Source organism: Larimichthys crocea, chromosome XIII, assembly GCF_000972845.2.
Source record: "Larimichthys crocea isolate SSNF chromosome XIII, L_crocea_2.0, whole genome shotgun sequence".
In the NCBI taxonomy this organism is placed as follows: domain Eukaryota; kingdom Metazoa; phylum Chordata; class Actinopteri; family Sciaenidae; genus Larimichthys; species Larimichthys crocea.
Window position 1 is genome coordinate 12,926,304 of NC_040023.1, and position 18,472 is coordinate 12,944,775.

Here is an 18,472-nt window from a genome sequence, read left to right on the forward strand (position 1 = left end):
AATGTCTGCTCAATACAGATGTCACACCAGGTGCCAGACCAATCACGGCTAGAGTAACGGACAACATGGTTCCCATGGGAAGTAAAACTTTTAAAGATTTCCTTGTAAGCAGGCAAAGTTTCGAGTTGCTTCATGAGTTGACAGTACAGCCGTGCCCCCTTGACGTATTGATGATGCCCCACAGCGGCAAAGATGTCTAGCATCCTGGTGACAATGCGGGACAGGTGCCCATTGTGGTCTGCAAGCCGTTCAGTTCTGATGAAGATCTTGATGACATCTACCATGTAGTGGTACTGCACCCAGAGTGCAGGCTTTCTTCCTCCTTTGGGAAGTCTTTTGAAGATTTCTTCAAACCTCCGTTCAAACACTACAACAACTGGATCTGTGTGTCTGGCTCCCATTTTCCCATCAGCTACCTTCTTCATCAAGGTCCTCATTTCACCAAGCTCCTCCTCAGTGAAGGCATGTTTCATAATGTGCTGATAGATGGCTGCATCAATCAGGAGGTGAGCACGGATTGCCTTGTCAAAACATCCTCCATCCAGGATGTGGTTGGCTGTCGTACTCCCTGGATAGATCAGCTGGATCAGCTCTAGTAGTCCAGAATCCTCCATGATATTACCCAAGGATCCAAGGTAGGACTTTAGCAGGTGAAATCCACCCAACCGTGGAATGATGGGTAGATTTGCCTGCTTTATGATGTCCACAGCTTTGAGCCAGATTGGGAGATCGAACGTCACTATAGTGACTTTGTCTTCAGAGAGCCGTATGCACTCTTTGAGAGTGGTGAAGATGGTGTTGTGGTCATTAGGGTCACCTTCGATGACTGGGAGGAAGTCGATCAGCGTGCTCTGCTTGGCATCATCTGCATGGATACGTTTCATCCAGCCATTCCAGTTGAGTGTGAGAAATTATGATCCTGTGCTTTGATCACCCACCCTGCTGCCCAGAGTGTATCGCCCAGAGTGAGGAGTGGCTGGTCTTGCTCAAAGGAGGAGAGCTCAGCGATGGGAAGAAATGTGATTGTGTTTATTCCAGTCTGTTTTCTGTTGGTGATTGGAAGAATCTTTACTTCAGCTCCTTTCAGGATCTTAGCGTTGTTGAGTGCCTTCAACTTCAGCCTGTTGATAGCTGCTGTCATCTGTGGATCTGCCAAAGGTGGTGCCGGAGAAGTGATTTTGATTCAACCCATTGAATGAAAGGGAGTGTTTCCGTGAATAGAAACAATGTTTAAATCTATATTGTCTCCAACAAATTGAGTGACTGCATTGCTTGTTTCCCCAATCCCTATGGAGACCACCTCGTCACTTCATATTTTACTTTCACTAGCTGTCTTAACTGATAGATGCTGATGCTGATAGTGCGGCATCAACCTAAACTTCATCATTTGTCTGATCATCAGTTTCTTCAACAATGGTATCAAGAGCGCCAGAAGTATTAGAGATGCCATCTCTGCTCCTGTCATTGATGAAGCAGTATTTGTAGTTCTGTGTCTCTGAGTAAGACTCCGTGTATCCCAGCTGGTGTAACTTGTTGAGCATCCATTTTGAACCCAAATCTATGATCCAGTTGTATGGCAAGCCCCATCTGGTATGGCAATACTCCTGACCGAGGGCAAGAGGCCTTTATAAAGTTCTGCCCCCAAACAGCTACTCTTTCATCTATCTTCACTATCTAGTTTCAAGAACATCTGAAGGCTCTCAGGAACAAGGCTCTTGCTAATGCTGCCCTGACAATTATTACCTTTCCATGTTGCTATTGCTTTAGACAAATAGAAAAAAGATAGAATTTTTCATGCTGTTAACTGGGTTATTTTTATTTTTATTTTTTATTGTGGGGGGGGGGTTGGAACCCTTTATTCGTGAATAATGGCTGAAAATGCAGTGAATGGACTAAGGAGTGGTTTTGGTGAAAAAAACTAATGCTTGCAATCAACTCAGAATCATGAAAAACCCCTAGTTTGACCCCTCACAAGTTACTTAAAGCCAAATTTAACATTTTCGATTTTTCAAAAATCGGTTGCAGGTACCCCAACTTTGAGCAGTTCTTTAAGAGGTTTCCCACGGGAGTTGAATTTTAACATTTTAAGACATGATATTACACACCTTCCTAAACACAATTGTGAAGAAATTTCTTGGTAAGGATTTAGTTTCCAGATTGGTCAAATATCTGCTAAAATGCCCTTACTATTAGACTATTTGCTTTGAAACATTCTTGTATTTTGATTGTCTGAACTAATGGAAATATTCCATTGGAGTGATAGGTGGATGCATGGGCTCAATCCAGCACTGTTCCTGGTCTTTTCACTGGTTCAACAGGAGCCCAGGTGCTTAGCTCAGAGGAGCTTTCCACCGGTGGACCACAAGCATGGTTGAAGAAGGTAAGACATAAATAAGCTGTGTGGGAAAAATTTGGGAAAAAAACGTGATAATAAGTAAGTGTCATCGTAAAGCATGACATGATTTTTCGGATAGGGTTAGAGCCAGTGATAGAAATCTGGTCAGTACAGTTTAAAGTGATCTGATCTGTAGTCTGGTATTTTTACTTGTAAAAATAAGTAGTTGCTACGGTGGCAAGATTTCCTCTATTGTGTTTGTGTTTGTCTCAACTTCACATAACTGGTAAAAGGTCGTCCTTATTTCCCTTAATATTATCACTTATTATTAATCACTACCTGCTGATCTTTTTCCCCCCTTTCATTCCCTTTTCCCTCTTGTTCCCTCTGTCTCACTGTGTCTGTTTGTGTCTTGGTTAGGACCAGTTCCTCAGGGCAGCTCCAGTATCTGGGGGTGTTGGGGAGTTCCTGATGAGAAAGATGGGTTGGAAGACAGGAGAGGGCCTTGGGAGGAACCGTGAGGGTACCGTGGAGCCAATCATCATTGACTTCAAGGTCGACCGCAAAGGTCTGAAACCAAAGAATACTGGAGAAACAGCCTATTGATCCAGATATTGATGAGTCTTGACACAGAGAAGATAGTAAAGGCAAACTGATCTCAGGTGAAAGAACAGACAGTGTGAAAAGTAAGGACATCCTATAAGATATTTAGTTTACTTCTTTTATTAAGAATTATGGAGGTTTTAACATTTAATCATCTTTTAAACAATACACATATGGACAGAATTGTTGGTACACTTCCATTAAAGAAAGAGAAACCCACAATGGTCACTGAAATAACGTGAAACTGACAAAAGTAATAATAAATAATAATAATTAACTAATCAAAACCAGATTGCTTTTGAATTGTGGTTCAACAGTATTTTAAAAAACAAAAACAAACTTATGAAACTGGCCTGGACAAAAATGATGGTACCCCTAGAAAAGATTGATTTTTTGGTTTTGTTAAACTAAGGTGTGTCCTGTAATTAACATCACAGGTTACTTCAGCCATAATTAGTCACTTCAATTTGTAACCAGTAATGCCTATTTAAAGGGTGAAAGTAGTCACTGTGCTGTTTGGTATCATGGTGTTTACCACACTTAACGTGGACCACAGAAAGCTAAGAAAAGAGTTGTCTCAGGAGATTAGAAAGAAAATCATAGACAAGCATATTAAAGGTAAAGGCTATAAGACCATCTCCAAGCAGCTTGATGTTTCAGCATATTTCAGTGTAACATTGTGGGTTTTTGTTTCTTCTTCTAATGAAAGGGTACCAACAATTTTGTGTGTGGGTGATATTATTGAACTAAAATCAAAAAAAGAACCAACCTTTATCATATCAATAATAAAGAAAAATGCTATTGCCCTTAGCTAGTATTGTCCCCGTTGGGCCCAGTTGCAGCAAGGCTGCCCAAACCAGGACTTTTCCAACATGCTTCACAGGTGGAATAAGGTTTGTGTGCTCAAATGCTGTCTTTGCTTGGGTTCACCTGTCTAAAGCACATTGTTCCACAAGCCATAGACATATATACATAGACGCCGCATTGAGATTGGTCATCGGTCGCGATACGTCAACGGGTCCGCCATATTGGATAAGGCAGATCTGCCCGTAAACTAATACAAGGAAACAGACTGAACTTCATAAAGCGCCTTTCTACAAAGTGCTTTAAGTTAATCTTATCTTATATAGCCATTCACACACACACTAATATATCTGGGAAACAAACAGGCACCAAAAACAATGTATGTAACTTTTAAAGTGATGATTATAAATGTTTACTCCTTATGTAAGCACCAAACCAACGTATGTATTTTTCTATTGCTGAGTGTTTACAGCTACTAATGTGTGTAACACTGTTACTGTGATGATAAATCTAGAAATATTTATATTTAACATTTAATCTGTGTCTATAATAACCAGATCCTGAAATGTAGATGTGACATGAGGGTTTTCTGAATAAAGAGCACTAACGTTTACATTACACGTGAACATATATACATACATATAGTACACACACACACACACCTATATATATACATACACATACATACATAATACACATACATATTATACTATTATATATATATATATATATATATATATATATAATTATATATATATATATATATATATTATATTATATTATAATATAGTGCTATATATATATTAGTGCGTCAAAATTAACGCGTTAATTTTGTCGATTAATTTTAAAGAATTAACCGTTAAAAAAAATTACGCAATTAACGCGGTTTTGTTTTACTTCCGGTGGCGGCCGCCATTTTGGATGTGGCAAAGTAGAGTTTTGTTTCCCAGATATATTAGGTGTGTGTGAATGGGTGTAGAGGCATTCATTAAAGCCCTCACGGAGACTGCGCCCTGGGCGGTCGCCTACATTGCCCATAGCTAAAACCGGCCCTGCTTGTATTAGTTTACGGGCAGATCTGCCACATCCATATGGCGGACAAGTTAACGTATCGCAGCAACGGACCACGTGCTCAGTGAGGCGTCTGTGTATATGTCTATGATCTATCCTAACTAAAGGAGAGTCTATGTATATATGTCGATGATCTATCCTAACTAAAGGAGAGTCTATGTATATATGTCTATGATCTATCCTAACTAAAGGAGAGTCTGTGCATATATATGTCTATGATCTATCCTAACTAAAGGAGAGTCTATGTATATATGTCTATGATCTATCCTAACTAAAGGAGAGTCTATGTATATGTCTATGATCTATCCTAACTAAAGGAGAGTCTATGTATATATGTCTATGATCTATCCTAACTAAAGGAGTCTATGTATATATGTCTATGATCTATCCTAACTAAAGGAGAGTCTATGGTGGAAAGATGGATAAGGACGGACTTTTAGGGGGAACATTTCATTTTAAAAAGTTGCCCGACGGCTCGTTGGACAAAAACAAGGCAATTTGCACAGTTTGCAAAGCCGAATTTAAATTCCACAGAAGTAACACGACTTTAACATATCATCTCAAAGCAAAACACCCAGTCTACACTACAGGAGTGTGGCACTCCTCAGTATATTTCCTCATTCTGGCTTTTTTCTGTTTGCACTGTGCATATGTGCACCATAAGCCAATAAAATGAATGAATTTAAATATACTTTCTCTGTGTTTATTCTACATTAATTTGATCATTTTCATCATAAATAAATATTCATTATAAGCTTCAGTCTTAGAAAAATGCATTTAATTTATTGATACATTTATTGATAGATTAATCGCGATTAATTACAGAAATTTTTGTGATTAATTAGTTAATTTTTTTTAATCGATTGACAGCCCTAATATAAATATATATATATATATGTGTGTGTGTGTGTGTGTGTGTGTGTGTGTGTATGTACATATATGTATATATGTTCACGTGTAATGATTTTGTCTTTCAGGACTAGTTGCTGAAGGAGAAAAGCCACAGAAGCAGACAGGAGGACTGGTGGTAACCAAGGATCTAATGGGTAAAACAGATACAGCATGTATAGTGAAAATAAACTTGAATATATAATATAACAATATTATATACAATGTAATATTGTACTGTACGCTTTAACCTTGCACTTTATTCTGTGTAGAGAACTAGAGGCCTTTATGTGTGGTTTACATTGTACAATCATCCACTCCAGTCCATCCCACCCAGGCCCCCACCTCAGCACAACCAAATGATGGTCTGCATAAATGCGAATTCAGTCGAGCGTAATAATCTATAATATTTTTTGCTTATTTTCAAAGCTAAAAATATCCACCGTCTGTCTACCAGCAGAGACCATACTTCGTGAAGTGTTACTACTGTCAGCAAGGCTCCTGACTAACATTTTACATTGGTCTAAAGTTAAACTAATGAATCCTATAATCAGTGTAGTCAGTCACTTTGCTAGCTTGACATGAATTGGCTACTCCATTACTATCTTGTGGTCAAATGTGGGTGCTGCAAAAGAAAATATTTCCCTGTGTGTGTGTGTGTGTGCGACATTTCTACATGGGGTACAGTCAAATAGTCAAAACATTACCCCCTAAGACCTTTCCTAAACACCTTTCCTTGACCTCGATGTGAAACATCATGAGGTCAAGAAAAGATGTGAAGGAGAATTCATAAGGACTTGGAAGAAGATATCCGCGGTCTTCATAGAATCTGACTGCACTTACACTAGACTACGTCATCATGCAGCAGCGAATGTTAGTGACGTGATTTGTAGTAAAACTACAAAATTCTAAAGATGGACTACAAAACGTTCATCTGAGATATTCTCCCTGTGCACTCTTGCTGTGTTTTTAATGCAGGAAAAATAAACATAGACAACCCGGTAGAAAATATGACAGAATTAAAATAATAAAGGAATATTGTCACAGAAGTAAAAATGAAGGGGAAGGGTTGCTCACCTCCTGTCCACTCATATATAAACATATTAGCAGGCAAAATATGGATGATTAATAATTGATGGTAACTTTCATGATGATCCGCAGGATGCTGGATGTCCATCACAGTTAGAGAAAGTTTGACTGTTACATTGAATGTGACATATGTTTATATATTAACTTGAATGGTCAGGATAACTTAAAGGTTTTGTTGGGGGATATAATACTTATTTCCCTTAAGGAAATGCAGATTTGTATATATAATATATATCACATTATATGAGCTACTGTGACAAGTGATTTTCTAAATCTTAAGGTAATCAGGCAGATGAGAGGTAATCAGATGCCATGCCCATTGACACACACACCACAAAGAGTGATAGACAAGCCAGAAAGAAAGAAACATCAAAATTATACTAAAACAGCTGTAATTTAAGTGCAAGTGAAATCCAAATTTGGCCTCTTAAAATTTAAGTTGCTAGTTTCAGCTTCTTTAGACCCTCTTTAACACTTGCTTTCAAAATGTAATTTCATTGTATTGTATTTATTGTTCAGCCCCAGCTGATACCCAAATAGCCAATCTCACCAAGTTCAAATGACCATTTTCATTGATGGGCTTGATCAATGTGAATTATATGCATAGATATTCAGTTAGTTCTTCAGATTATCCTTGGCTCTAGGGATGTGTGGTCCTTCATCTAATTCTTCACTTTTATCTGTGTGCAGGAAAGCATCCAGTGTCTGCTCTCATTGAGTTGTGTAATAAGAGACGGATAATGCAGCCAGACTTTGTCATGGTTCATCACAGTGGTCCTGACCACCGCAAGAATTTCCTCTTCAAGGTGGGTCATTTTGATTGTGTCAGTCTTACTTTTCTCCATGAGGTAAGAGCATGTGTTACCTTTGAGGTTTGTTTGCATTGTTAAAAGTTTGATCAGATTTGAAATTCTCAAAGCCTAAAGCTATGGTATGTAATGTATTTAGAAACATTTTTTTTATATTGGTTAAAATTAACTTTACATTCTGACAGCAATCAATAAATCCAATGCTCCAAAAATGTTTTTATTTACAGTTAGGTCTATAAATATTGGGACATCGACACAATTCTAATCATTTTGGCTCTATACACCACCACAATGGATTTGAAAAATTAAACGAACAAGATGTGCTTTAACTGCAGACTTTCAGCTTTCATTTGAGGGTATTTACATCCAAATCAGGTGAACGGTGAATTAGCCTGCCACTTTTTAAGGGACCAAACACAATTGGCTGCTCAGCTGTTTCATGGCCAGGTGTGTGTTATTCCCTCATTATCCCAATTACAAGAAGCAGATAAAAGGTCGAGAGTTCATTTCAAGTGTGCTACTTGCATTTGGAATCTGTTGCTGTCAACTGTCAATATGATATCTAAAGAGCTGTCAGCTATCAGTGAAGCAAGCCATCATTAGGCTGAAAAATCAAAACAAACCCATCAGAGAGAAAGCAAAAACATAAGGTGTAGCCAAATCAGCAGTTTGGAACATTCTTAAAAAGAGAAAACGCACCGGTGAGCTCAGCAACACCAAAAGACCGGGAAGACCACGGGAAACAACTGTGGTGGATGACCGAAGAATTCTTTCCCTGGTGAAGAAAACACCCTTCACAACTGTTGGCCAGATCAAGAACACTCTCCAGGAGGTAGGTGTATGTGTGTTAAAGCCAACAATCAAGAGAAGACTTCACCAGAGTGAATACAGAGGGTTCTCCACAAGATGTAAACCATTGGTGAGCCAAAAACAGGAAGGCCAGATAAGAGTTTGCCAAACAACATCTATGGACAGATGAGACAAAGATCAACTTGTACTAGAGTGAAGAGAAGAGTATAGAGAAGGAAAGGAACTGGTCATGACCCAAAGCATATCAGCTCATCAGCGAAGCATGGTGGTAGTGTCATGGCATGGGCATGTATAGCTGCCAATGGAACTGGTTCTCTTGTATTTATTGATGATGTGACTGCTGACAAAAGCAGCAGGATGAATTCTGAAGTGTTTCAGGCAATATTATCTGTTGATATTCAGCCAAATGCTTCAGAACTCATTGGATGGCACTTCACAGTGCAGATGGACAATGACCCGAAGCATACTGCAAAAGCAACCAAAGAGTTTTTTAGGGCAAAGAAGTGGAATGTTATGCAATGGCCAAGTCAATCACCTGACCTGAATCCGATTGAGCATGCATTTCACTTGCTAAAGACAAAACTGAAGGGAAAATGCCCCAAGAACAAGCAGGAACTGAAGACAGTTGCAGTAGAGGACTGGCAGAGCATTACCAGGGATGAAACCCAGCGTCTGGTGATGTCTATGCGTTCCAGACTTCAGGCTGTAATTGACTGCAAAGGATTTGCAACCAAGTATTAAAAAGTGAAAGTTTGATTTATGATTGTTAATTTGTCCCATTACTTTTGGTCCCTTAAAAAGTGGGAGGCTACTATACAAACTGTTGGATGTAAATACCCTCAAATGAAAGCTGAAAGTCTGCAGTTAAAGCACATCTTGTTCGTTTTATTTAAAATCTATTGTGGTGGTGTATAGAGCCAAAAAGATTAGAATTGTGTCGATGTCCCAATATTTATGGACCTGACTGTATACAAGCAGTGTCGACTGGGCCTTAATATCTCACCCCTGTTGACGTGCCTCAGTACCAGCTCCAGTGTTGCTGGAGGTCAGTTGACTTGACAACAGACATGGCGCTGAATTTTCATGTTTTGGTGATACACTTTCACTGTATCTGTCCATCATGTGGCGCTGGTGTATGCCCACTAATTATACATTATGTAAGTATCAAATATAGACCACACCATGAAAATTTGATGCTCACAGTTTATAGGTATTCTATGGTCCTCAAAAATATGTGTAAAAATAGGGGAAATAATTAAGCTGCAATCAATGTTGGACAAACCCTTGCATCCTGCACAAAGGAGTTAAACATTCTGTCTAGTGCCAGAGAACTCCCAATAATCATACATTCTAGCATATCAAGTGTAGTCACAATGCACACTATGGTTTACACCCTCAGTTTAGAGTTAAATGTCTGCATGTTTTCATGAATGGAAGTCCTTATTTTACCAAAATGCCCAAGAAGTTTAGATCCATTAGCAAGAGAACACTGCCCCCTACTGGAGGAGACAAATATTTGCAGAATATTTTCTCTGTTCATACCATAACTCCAAGACCTATATCATACAACAAAATATACCTCTTCTGACGTGTGCCAAGTTTTGTCAGTTTTTATGGTGGACCTTGAAATTCAGCGCCATACCCAGTAAACAGAACAAATATGAATATATGAATTCAGTAATTCCTAAGAGGAGTTTGGTAAAATAAAGTTTTTAAAAAATTAAATAAATAAATAAAATGAAATTGGTTGTTTGATCCACCAAAAGAAAAAACTAAATTCATTTAGGTGTACACTACAGTAAGCTTTTTCTAACTGCACTACATTGTTTACTGGCGATATACTGTCTCATTCTTAGAACTTGTGTTCTATTCCTTGATTCCTGTGCCATACACATATGCATATTATGCTGCCAGTCAGCTGGCAGCTCTTGGAGCACAGTTACAGCAGTTCATGGAGGAGAAAAGAAAGGCAGCAGAATACCTTTATGAACCAGAGTTTGCAGAAGAACTTTGTATGGTCAAGATGAACTTTTGTAGATACATAGTAACTGCACTCAAATTTCTATGAAAACTGGAGGCCAAGAATAAGTCCAAACGTGGTGGTGCAGATGTGAAACTGTAAAGCAGCTGTGGCTTAGGAAATGGCGCAGGTCATCCACTAATCAGATGATTGGAGGTTCCCTGGCTCCTTCATTTTGCATGCTGAAGTGTCCTTGAGCAAGACACTAAACCCCACATTGCTTGTAAAGGCTGCACTGTTAGTGTGTGAATGTGTATGAATGGTTAGCTCCCAAAATCTGAGCACAGTTAGCACCTTGCATTGCAGCCAATGACATCGGTGTATGAATGTGTGTGAATGGGTGAATGAGATACAGGGTGTGAAAGCACCTTTGTTTGCAAGACAAGAAAGGCGTTATACAAGTACAGTCCATTTACCATGCCCACAGACCTGGAGAGCTACTGCAGAGGCAATGTAAACTGTCAACTACTAGCTATACTTTCTATCCAACGTGGCCTCACTGATACTAGGCTCACCCATACACACACATTCACACGCTGATGTCACAGTCATCAGGAGCAAGTTTGGGTTCCTGTGCCACAGCCGCCAGCAGCTCAGATACAGTCTGCATCAGTCTATATCAGTCTATATCACAAACAATCCAGATTTCCTTGCCTTACTGAATGCTGGTGTGTTGCAGACCTTCAATTTAAGAGATATAAGATAAATTGGAAAAAAATGTCCCAGGGCCTGGTCACACTGTTGGATAAATTAGTTTTTGGCTTTCATTACATGTTTTTGCATGTGACTGTTTATTAGACTACTTTTTCTAAGGCTGCGTTCATCTTATCATCCTGTTTGTATGAGCAATTTAAGCTATTTAAGATGGAATCACAAATTCAGCAGCCATTGGTTCACTGTGCTAACTGTATCCTGCAACATTTGATAGTAGTAGTAACACTTGATTGATGTAGCAAGTGTCTGTCCCGCTTATTTGCCTGTGGTTAAATGTTGTAAAATGGGGAGGTGTCTCAATCTTGCAGGTGGAGTGTTGATGTCTGTATTCAGTGCAAATAGACACAGCTGTCTAAGGCTAATATCAATTAAGGCAATACTGAAATCTATATGGTGATCAGCCTGTTTGAACAACCAAGAAAAACAAAGGCATGCACTGTATTGGACAACTTTAGAAAAGGTTGACTACACTTAAATCTTGCAACTTTCTGACCCAAACAGTGGATCTGCAGTCGAATACGCTGTGTGTTTGGGGTGCAGGAATACACAAGTTGTACAGTTAAGACATTTTACTGCCAAGCGAAAAGACAAGGTAAAATTTTAAAAATAAGCTTAGTATAGCATACACTTGAATGAATCATCACACCAAATTTCATAAACAATAGATTGCCTTTTTCTTTAAAAAAGGAGTGTGTTTGCGAGTCCTATGGAGCCTGTTAACTACACCAGAGACAAATTATTGCTGAACTTGATTGAGTTCAAATATTCGAAGACCCTCAAAAATGCAATTGTAGAAAAAAAAAGTAGAAGTAAAAAGTAAAAGTAAAAAAATTTCTACAAAAATAATAGATTCCTTGTACCCTCAGTGCGCATTCCCTTAAAATGCACTAAAATTACATTGTAAATTAAAAATAGCTGACTTCCTCTTGGGTTTAGGATAAGTGAAATAAAGGGCAACTTCGTTAAAATCTTTCAGAAGGTGCTATTGAATAATTTGGCCAATCCCATGCAATATTTATCTATATACCTGGTTTGAATATACATTTTCTTCTTTTCATGGTGGAGTTAACTTGCATTTGTTGATGCGGTGATAAACTGTGTTCACAGACAATGGTTTTTAGAAGTGTTCCTCAAACCATGGCTAGGACAAAATCACGTCTTGTCTGTTTTTGATGCAGTGCCATCTGAAAATCACAGCAATCCAGTGCTGATTTCCAGGACCCCCAGATTATTTGCAATAATATGTTGATAAACATTATTCTTAAATTGGTGTCCTTTTTGCCAGCACAAATCTGTAAGCCAGCTCCAACCATATAATGAGTATTTGATGAGTATGCTAACATTTACTAATTTGTGGTAAACACACTCACACACTCATCCCAGCTGTCGGTTGTGAATGTCAATAGCTGTGAAAGGGTCCAGTCATAAATGAAAGTGTTGGATACATACAAATCTTAACTTGATGCTGGTGGCATACGAGTTGAGTTCACCAAAGTTATTACAATTCAGCATGAGGTGGACATGAATGTGTTAATCAAACTTAAAGACAAATTTTGCTCAAAAAGAAGAAAATTTCACCAACTGACAGACATAACTGTACCACCAGTATGGCAAAAAAAAAATTCCGATAGACTGAAAGGAGAAAAAAACATTAAATATGGAAGACTGTTGTCCAACTAACCCTAACCCACAAAAAAACTAATGTTTCAGTGGTGTTATAATATATTAATTAATTATAAATGGTAAGACATACTAAGAATAAGAGCAACATTTGTATTGTTGGAAATGGAGAGAGCCTAATCCTGTGTTAGGCAAACCATATATTATACTCCCTACGTCAGATTACAGTTTAATACTTGCACTTAGCTACTTTACTACCTGACTCAGGATAGCATATTGACTCAGCAATGACAGGCTCTGTGATTTTCCTGTGAACAAATATTACAGATGTAATATTTTTTCTGTATTTGCATTGCATTTTTTAATGATATGTATGTCTTGACATAATGACATAATCATCAAGACTTCCTTTTCTAGTACCCCGTAACTGCATAATTACTCCCTCTGTGCAGTGAGAGGAGACTCATTCTGTAACAGTTGATTTCATAATTGCACTCTCTACAATTAAGTTTTCACAATGCACATTTGCAGACGTTATTGCACAAGAGTCCATATGTATATTTTTCTTGTGTATATTTTTATAGGTAGAACCATATGTTCTTCCTCCTCAGAGTTTATTCTATTTATATTGTTGTCACCATTTTTTTGTATCTCATGCCTGTATATAGTGTGTGCCTGTTCTGTGTTGTTTCTTGTAACGCTGCTGCAACAAAAGAATTTCCCTTCGGGGCTCAGTAAAGTACTCTGTCTGTCTATCTATTTATCTATCTACTGTATCTATCTATCTAGATACCAAAACAGTATCAGTAAGCAAGAAGGATATTTTTTAAAATACATTGTTTGCATTCTACCCCTGTTCTAATGTCTGATTTCATTTATTCACATGCTGTTTTTATTTCTTGTATCCTTTAGTGTTAAATTGTGATATTTGATCTGTTTTGGTGTCTCCAGGTCACAGTGAATGGAGTGGACTACCAACCCCAAACAGCTAGTCCCAATAAGAAACATGCCAAGGCCATGGCAGCTACAGTTGCGCTGCAGGCTCTTGGAGAGGTAATTAAATTAAAAATAATAATAGGTTGTCAAGTTTCTCTAATATAAAATAATGCAGGCACCATCAATTCATTTAATCAGTGTGTAAAACAATTAGAAAATAATGTTAGCAATAATGTATATTTTTTTCTACCACTGTGCTATCTCTCTCTCTCTCTCTCTCTCTCTCTCTCTCTCTCTCTCTCTTAACTTTTCACAACAAATCAACTGTTTCTTTTTCAGCATCCCCCCACCCCTAGCCTAGTCTTTATTCTGTAAAGCTCTATTACCAGAAACGTAGTAAAACACAGATCTTCACTGGCGATACATTGAGAAGATAAAGGCAGCATATAGAGATATGCAGCTCCCAGGAGCGTCCATCATTTCAAAGCTTAATCTTAATAAGCCTTTGGATGCCATCTGTCTATCACAACAGTCATTGCAAGTGTACTTCTTTTCTACATTTGCAGTGATTCAACCTGCTGATTAAATCAGGGTAGCCAGGTTTCACCCCTGGATCCCACCGAGCAGAGCTCTGATATGTCACAGCCATAATGCTAAGAAGTCTACATAGTTAATTTGTTTCCCTGTAGACTGTTTTTATCATCCGAATTTTGCAAAGGGTGTTTTATTTTGGAAATTTACTGGATTCTGTCTTGAGTCTGACATCTAGGCAGTTCGCTTTGCTCTGTGCTGCTTGATCTGGCTGGTCACGGGAACTGTCAAAAACAACAGCCACATATTCTCCATGGAGAGTGCAAAGTTGCTATTGAAACATGGTGTGGTGCTTTTGGTGGAATCACAACCATTGTCTAGAACAGCTACAATCAGCTTGAGCAATCTCTGTAGTCATTTTGGCTTATTATAGGTCTAATTTATTTGTCACATTGAATTACCAGATTTTTTCTGCATCATGTCTACTTAGATTCTTCAATAACAATTAATGCATCCTAATGGCTTTACTAAACAGATTTTATGTTATTTATAATTATTCAAAACCCTGAAAATGTGTTTTATTTTGTTCATAGGTTCCTGTTGATGGACCAGGACTCTATACTGGCCCTGTCTTCACTGCTGCTTCTACTGGCCCCCTGTTCTCTACATAGACATACACACAATAGTGGGGCTAACATATTTTACATAGTTCAACTGTTTCACTACAATCTCACTTTACTTGTGGGACACTGACACAGTTTTTCTATTTTATTTTATTTTTTTTAGTCCCATTTAATAACCGGTCCATCATTGCCACTCTGATGGCTTATTTATATACTAAGAAATTAATAAATATTTTAGGTACACATCAGTACCAATCATGAAAACCAGTCTGGCTTCAGGTGACACAGATTTTATATTCACAAAATCACACTTTCTTAATTTACTAAGCTCATAACATGCTGGTAAATATATTTGCCAAGTTGTTAGGATTGGGAAAGAGAGAACTATATGTATGTATGTATGTATGTATGTATGTATGTATCTACAAATGTATCTATGAATGTATCTATGAATGTATGGATGAATGATAGATATAGTAGCATTTCAGCTCAAACAGCATGTTAATACTTCAGAATGAAATGAAAAGTTAATCTAAATGACTGTGTCTTGTTGGTTAGCAACTTTTCTGTTGGTCCTGATATTACATTTGCGGCCTGAACCTCTAACAAAATGTTTCTCATAAAAGAGACTGTTAAATTTTATGGAACTAACCATCTGAAAATGTTAACAGAAATAAAGATTATATTTATGTTATGTAGAAGAGGAAGCGACATTACGTTTCTTGGTAACAATGCCTGTTGAATGTGATTTAGGTTTGTCACCAAAGTCACCCATTTTTTAGACTTGGAAGGGTGCTGACAGACATTTCTGCCCTCCTGTACACTCAACCATTGTTGCAGCTGCTTCTTTTAACTTACCAGTGAAAGGACTTACCAGTAGGTGAAAACATCCTGGCTCCCAACACAAGCACTAAACCAAACAGCAGGAATCTCAAGTGCAGCAACATCATTTTGTGGGTGGCTATTGTGAAGTGGTTGTTATTGATCACAAGGTTGGTTGTTCAATCCCTGTTTCCTCCTGTCTCCATAGATAAAACATCGAACCCCAAGTTGGTCCCAATGGCTGTGTCAATAGCTGTGCTCAGTATCATTGTGAGTGATTTGAATTAGAAGTGCTATATCGGTCTGAATAAGCAGTTGCCTACCTCTGCCATCAGTGTATGAATGTGTGTGTGAATGCACGAATGTGACAAGTGTTAGTTAATTATAGTATAAAAGCAATTTTTGTGGTCAGTAAAGTAGAAAAATGCTATATAAATAGTCCATTTACCAAAGTCAAGGTGTTGTCTTATTTAGAATCTTTGCTGTCACTTGACGAAGCACGCTTACAGAATCAGACTGGATTTTTTTTTTTCCCTGTCTCATAAAAGACTAGACAAATAAATCAGCTAGATGACTCAAAGTGTTCCTAGATATCTTCTGCGAACTGGCTTAAACACCTGGTAAGAAACACTGTTAGATTTACTATAGATGTTATACTAGAATTTAATAGACCAGTAGTATTTAACGAATTACATCTCCAGAAACAGTGGAAGTGCTAATGTAACATCAATGGCATTGGCCTGTTTCACAATTTCACAATATCACACAGGTTTTACACACATAACCGTAAGGTAATGAATGGGGGAGCTAAAGCAGTACATTTTTAACTGGAGTTCACTGTTCACTCTTTGTAAGGTACCATCTGCTCCCCTATGTTGATGAAAAACTCTGACATTACTACACATACACTACAATCATTTTGCATTACTGGGCGGTGAGAAAGAAAAAACACTTTATGTGCATCCAAAGTGGATATAACAACAACTGACTCTTTTTCTGCTAGATATTTTATGTTTATTCCTAATGTGACCACTCATAAAGTTGTAAATATGACTAAGGTAAGATCTCTACTGTAGGTTGTCTTTAGGTATAAGTGTTAAAATTTTACATTTTTCGTATTGTCAACAATTCCCATGAAAAGACTAAAGGCAACAATAAACTGAGCATACTAACAAGTATTGTGTGTATATGGAGATATATCAGGCTTTTACAGTGGCCCTGCAGTGCAAAACACAACAGCAAATTCAAAAATACAATAGCAAATAAAATAACACAACAGCAAATCGATTAACACAACAGCAAATCAAATAACACAACAGCAACTTCAAAAACACAATAGCAAATCAAATAACACAATAGAAAATTGAATAACACAAAAGCAAATCGAATAACACAATAGCAAATTCAAAACGGAAAGGGTAGGTACCCTCGGGTGACATGAATCGCCGCTGATTGGACTGGTGGTCCTTTGAACCGGAAAGACATGGCTTACATGTTTTCAAAATATGAGCGCCGTTAGTGACAACGTACGCGCTGCTTTTAAAGAATATTTTGATGCACAACATGTATACGTGATACTACGGAAGTGCATTGCATTTACTGGATAAAAAAGAAATTAGACACTATCCCGTAATTACGAGAAAAGATCTCAGAAAGATATTGGCACTTCTGGGATCAATAACCTTAAGTGAAACGTTTTTAAAACACAAAACATATTTTCAACCGTAGTAAGACAGACAACGAGCTACAACCTAATGTTAATCAAAACGAGCTACAACCTAATGTTCATCAAAACGAGCTACAATCTAATGTTCATCACAATGAGCTACAACCTAATGTTCACCAAAACAAGCCATACTCGGAGCCACACCAATAACATTAGTGTTTACTAGGACTTTTTATAATTTCTGGGAATTAGGAATATTAATCAATAACTTCAATATGATACAGTACTGCAGTAACGCTATCTAGTGATGGGTAAATGAAGCTTTTATGAAGCACCGAACCACTTGAACCAATTGTTTCGAAAATGGGTTCATTACTCGAAGCTTCAGTTATGTTGACCTCTCCTGGCGAAGTGCCAGGCTGCAGTCAAATTAGGCTAGTTGGTGGACAGGAAGTTTTTAAATTACACACGCACACTGATTGTCCTATTCACAAATAAAGATCAATGAGACGATCAATGTGTGTATTGTGTTATTGAGGAAAGTGATGGGAAAATATAACATAGGTTTAGGTGGTAAACCTATGACATAGGTGTGCTTGTGTAACTATGGCAGTGGGTGATTATATAGGATGGGGGGCAGTCAAAGTTTTTTATTGAGATACATTATTTTTTCAACAATTTTTGGATTGAGTTGGTTTCTTTTTATGCTGACAATTTCTCCACATTTTGAAAACACTCGTTCACAAGGAACTGATGAGGCAGGTGTGCATAAAAAATGTTATAAAGTGTTGAAGCACTCAAATTCAAAACTGTCTCATCCTGTCACCTGTCAGAATGGAGACGAGGCAGTGCCATTCATTCACCTGATTGGACCGCGAACCAGTCAGGTGATTCATTCTGGCAACGAAGCAGTTTCTGCATAGACATATATACATAGACGCCGCATTGAGCGCTGAATCGTACTACGACGTCGCTGCCATATTGGATAAGGCAGATCTGCCCGTAAACTAATAACAGGAAATGGACTGAACTTCATAAAGCGCCTTTCTACAAAGTTCTTTAAGTTAATGTCTCTTATACACCCATTCACACACACACTAATATATCTGGGAAACAAACAGGCACCAAAAA

General features: G+C 37.9%; 1 protein-coding gene across 13 annotated transcripts in view; it reads left to right on the forward strand.

Moving 5' to 3' along the window:
- sonb (SON DNA and RNA binding protein b) overlaps nucleotides 1–15,554 on the forward strand; it is an 88,218-nt gene extending 72,664 nt beyond the window's left edge. For 12 of the 13 annotated variants that reach the window (XM_027286055.1, XM_027286062.1, XM_027286058.1 and 9 more), the window contains 6 exons: nucleotides 2,264–2,380; nucleotides 2,756–2,903; nucleotides 5,791–5,859; nucleotides 7,481–7,596; nucleotides 13,715–13,816; nucleotides 14,824–15,554. In XM_027286055.1, the coding sequence (XP_027141856.1) occupies nucleotides 2,264–2,380; nucleotides 2,756–2,903; nucleotides 5,791–5,859; nucleotides 7,481–7,596; nucleotides 13,715–13,816; nucleotides 14,824–14,901 (630 nt within the window). In that variant the 3' untranslated portion in view covers nucleotides 14,902–15,554. Of the gene's footprint in view, nucleotides 1–2,257; nucleotides 2,381–2,755; nucleotides 2,904–5,790; nucleotides 5,860–7,480; nucleotides 7,597–13,714; nucleotides 13,817–14,823 lie in introns of those variants that run through there. The other variant, XR_003463450.1, reaches the window with a different exon arrangement.
- Nucleotides 15,555–18,472: the final 2,918 nt, after the last annotated feature.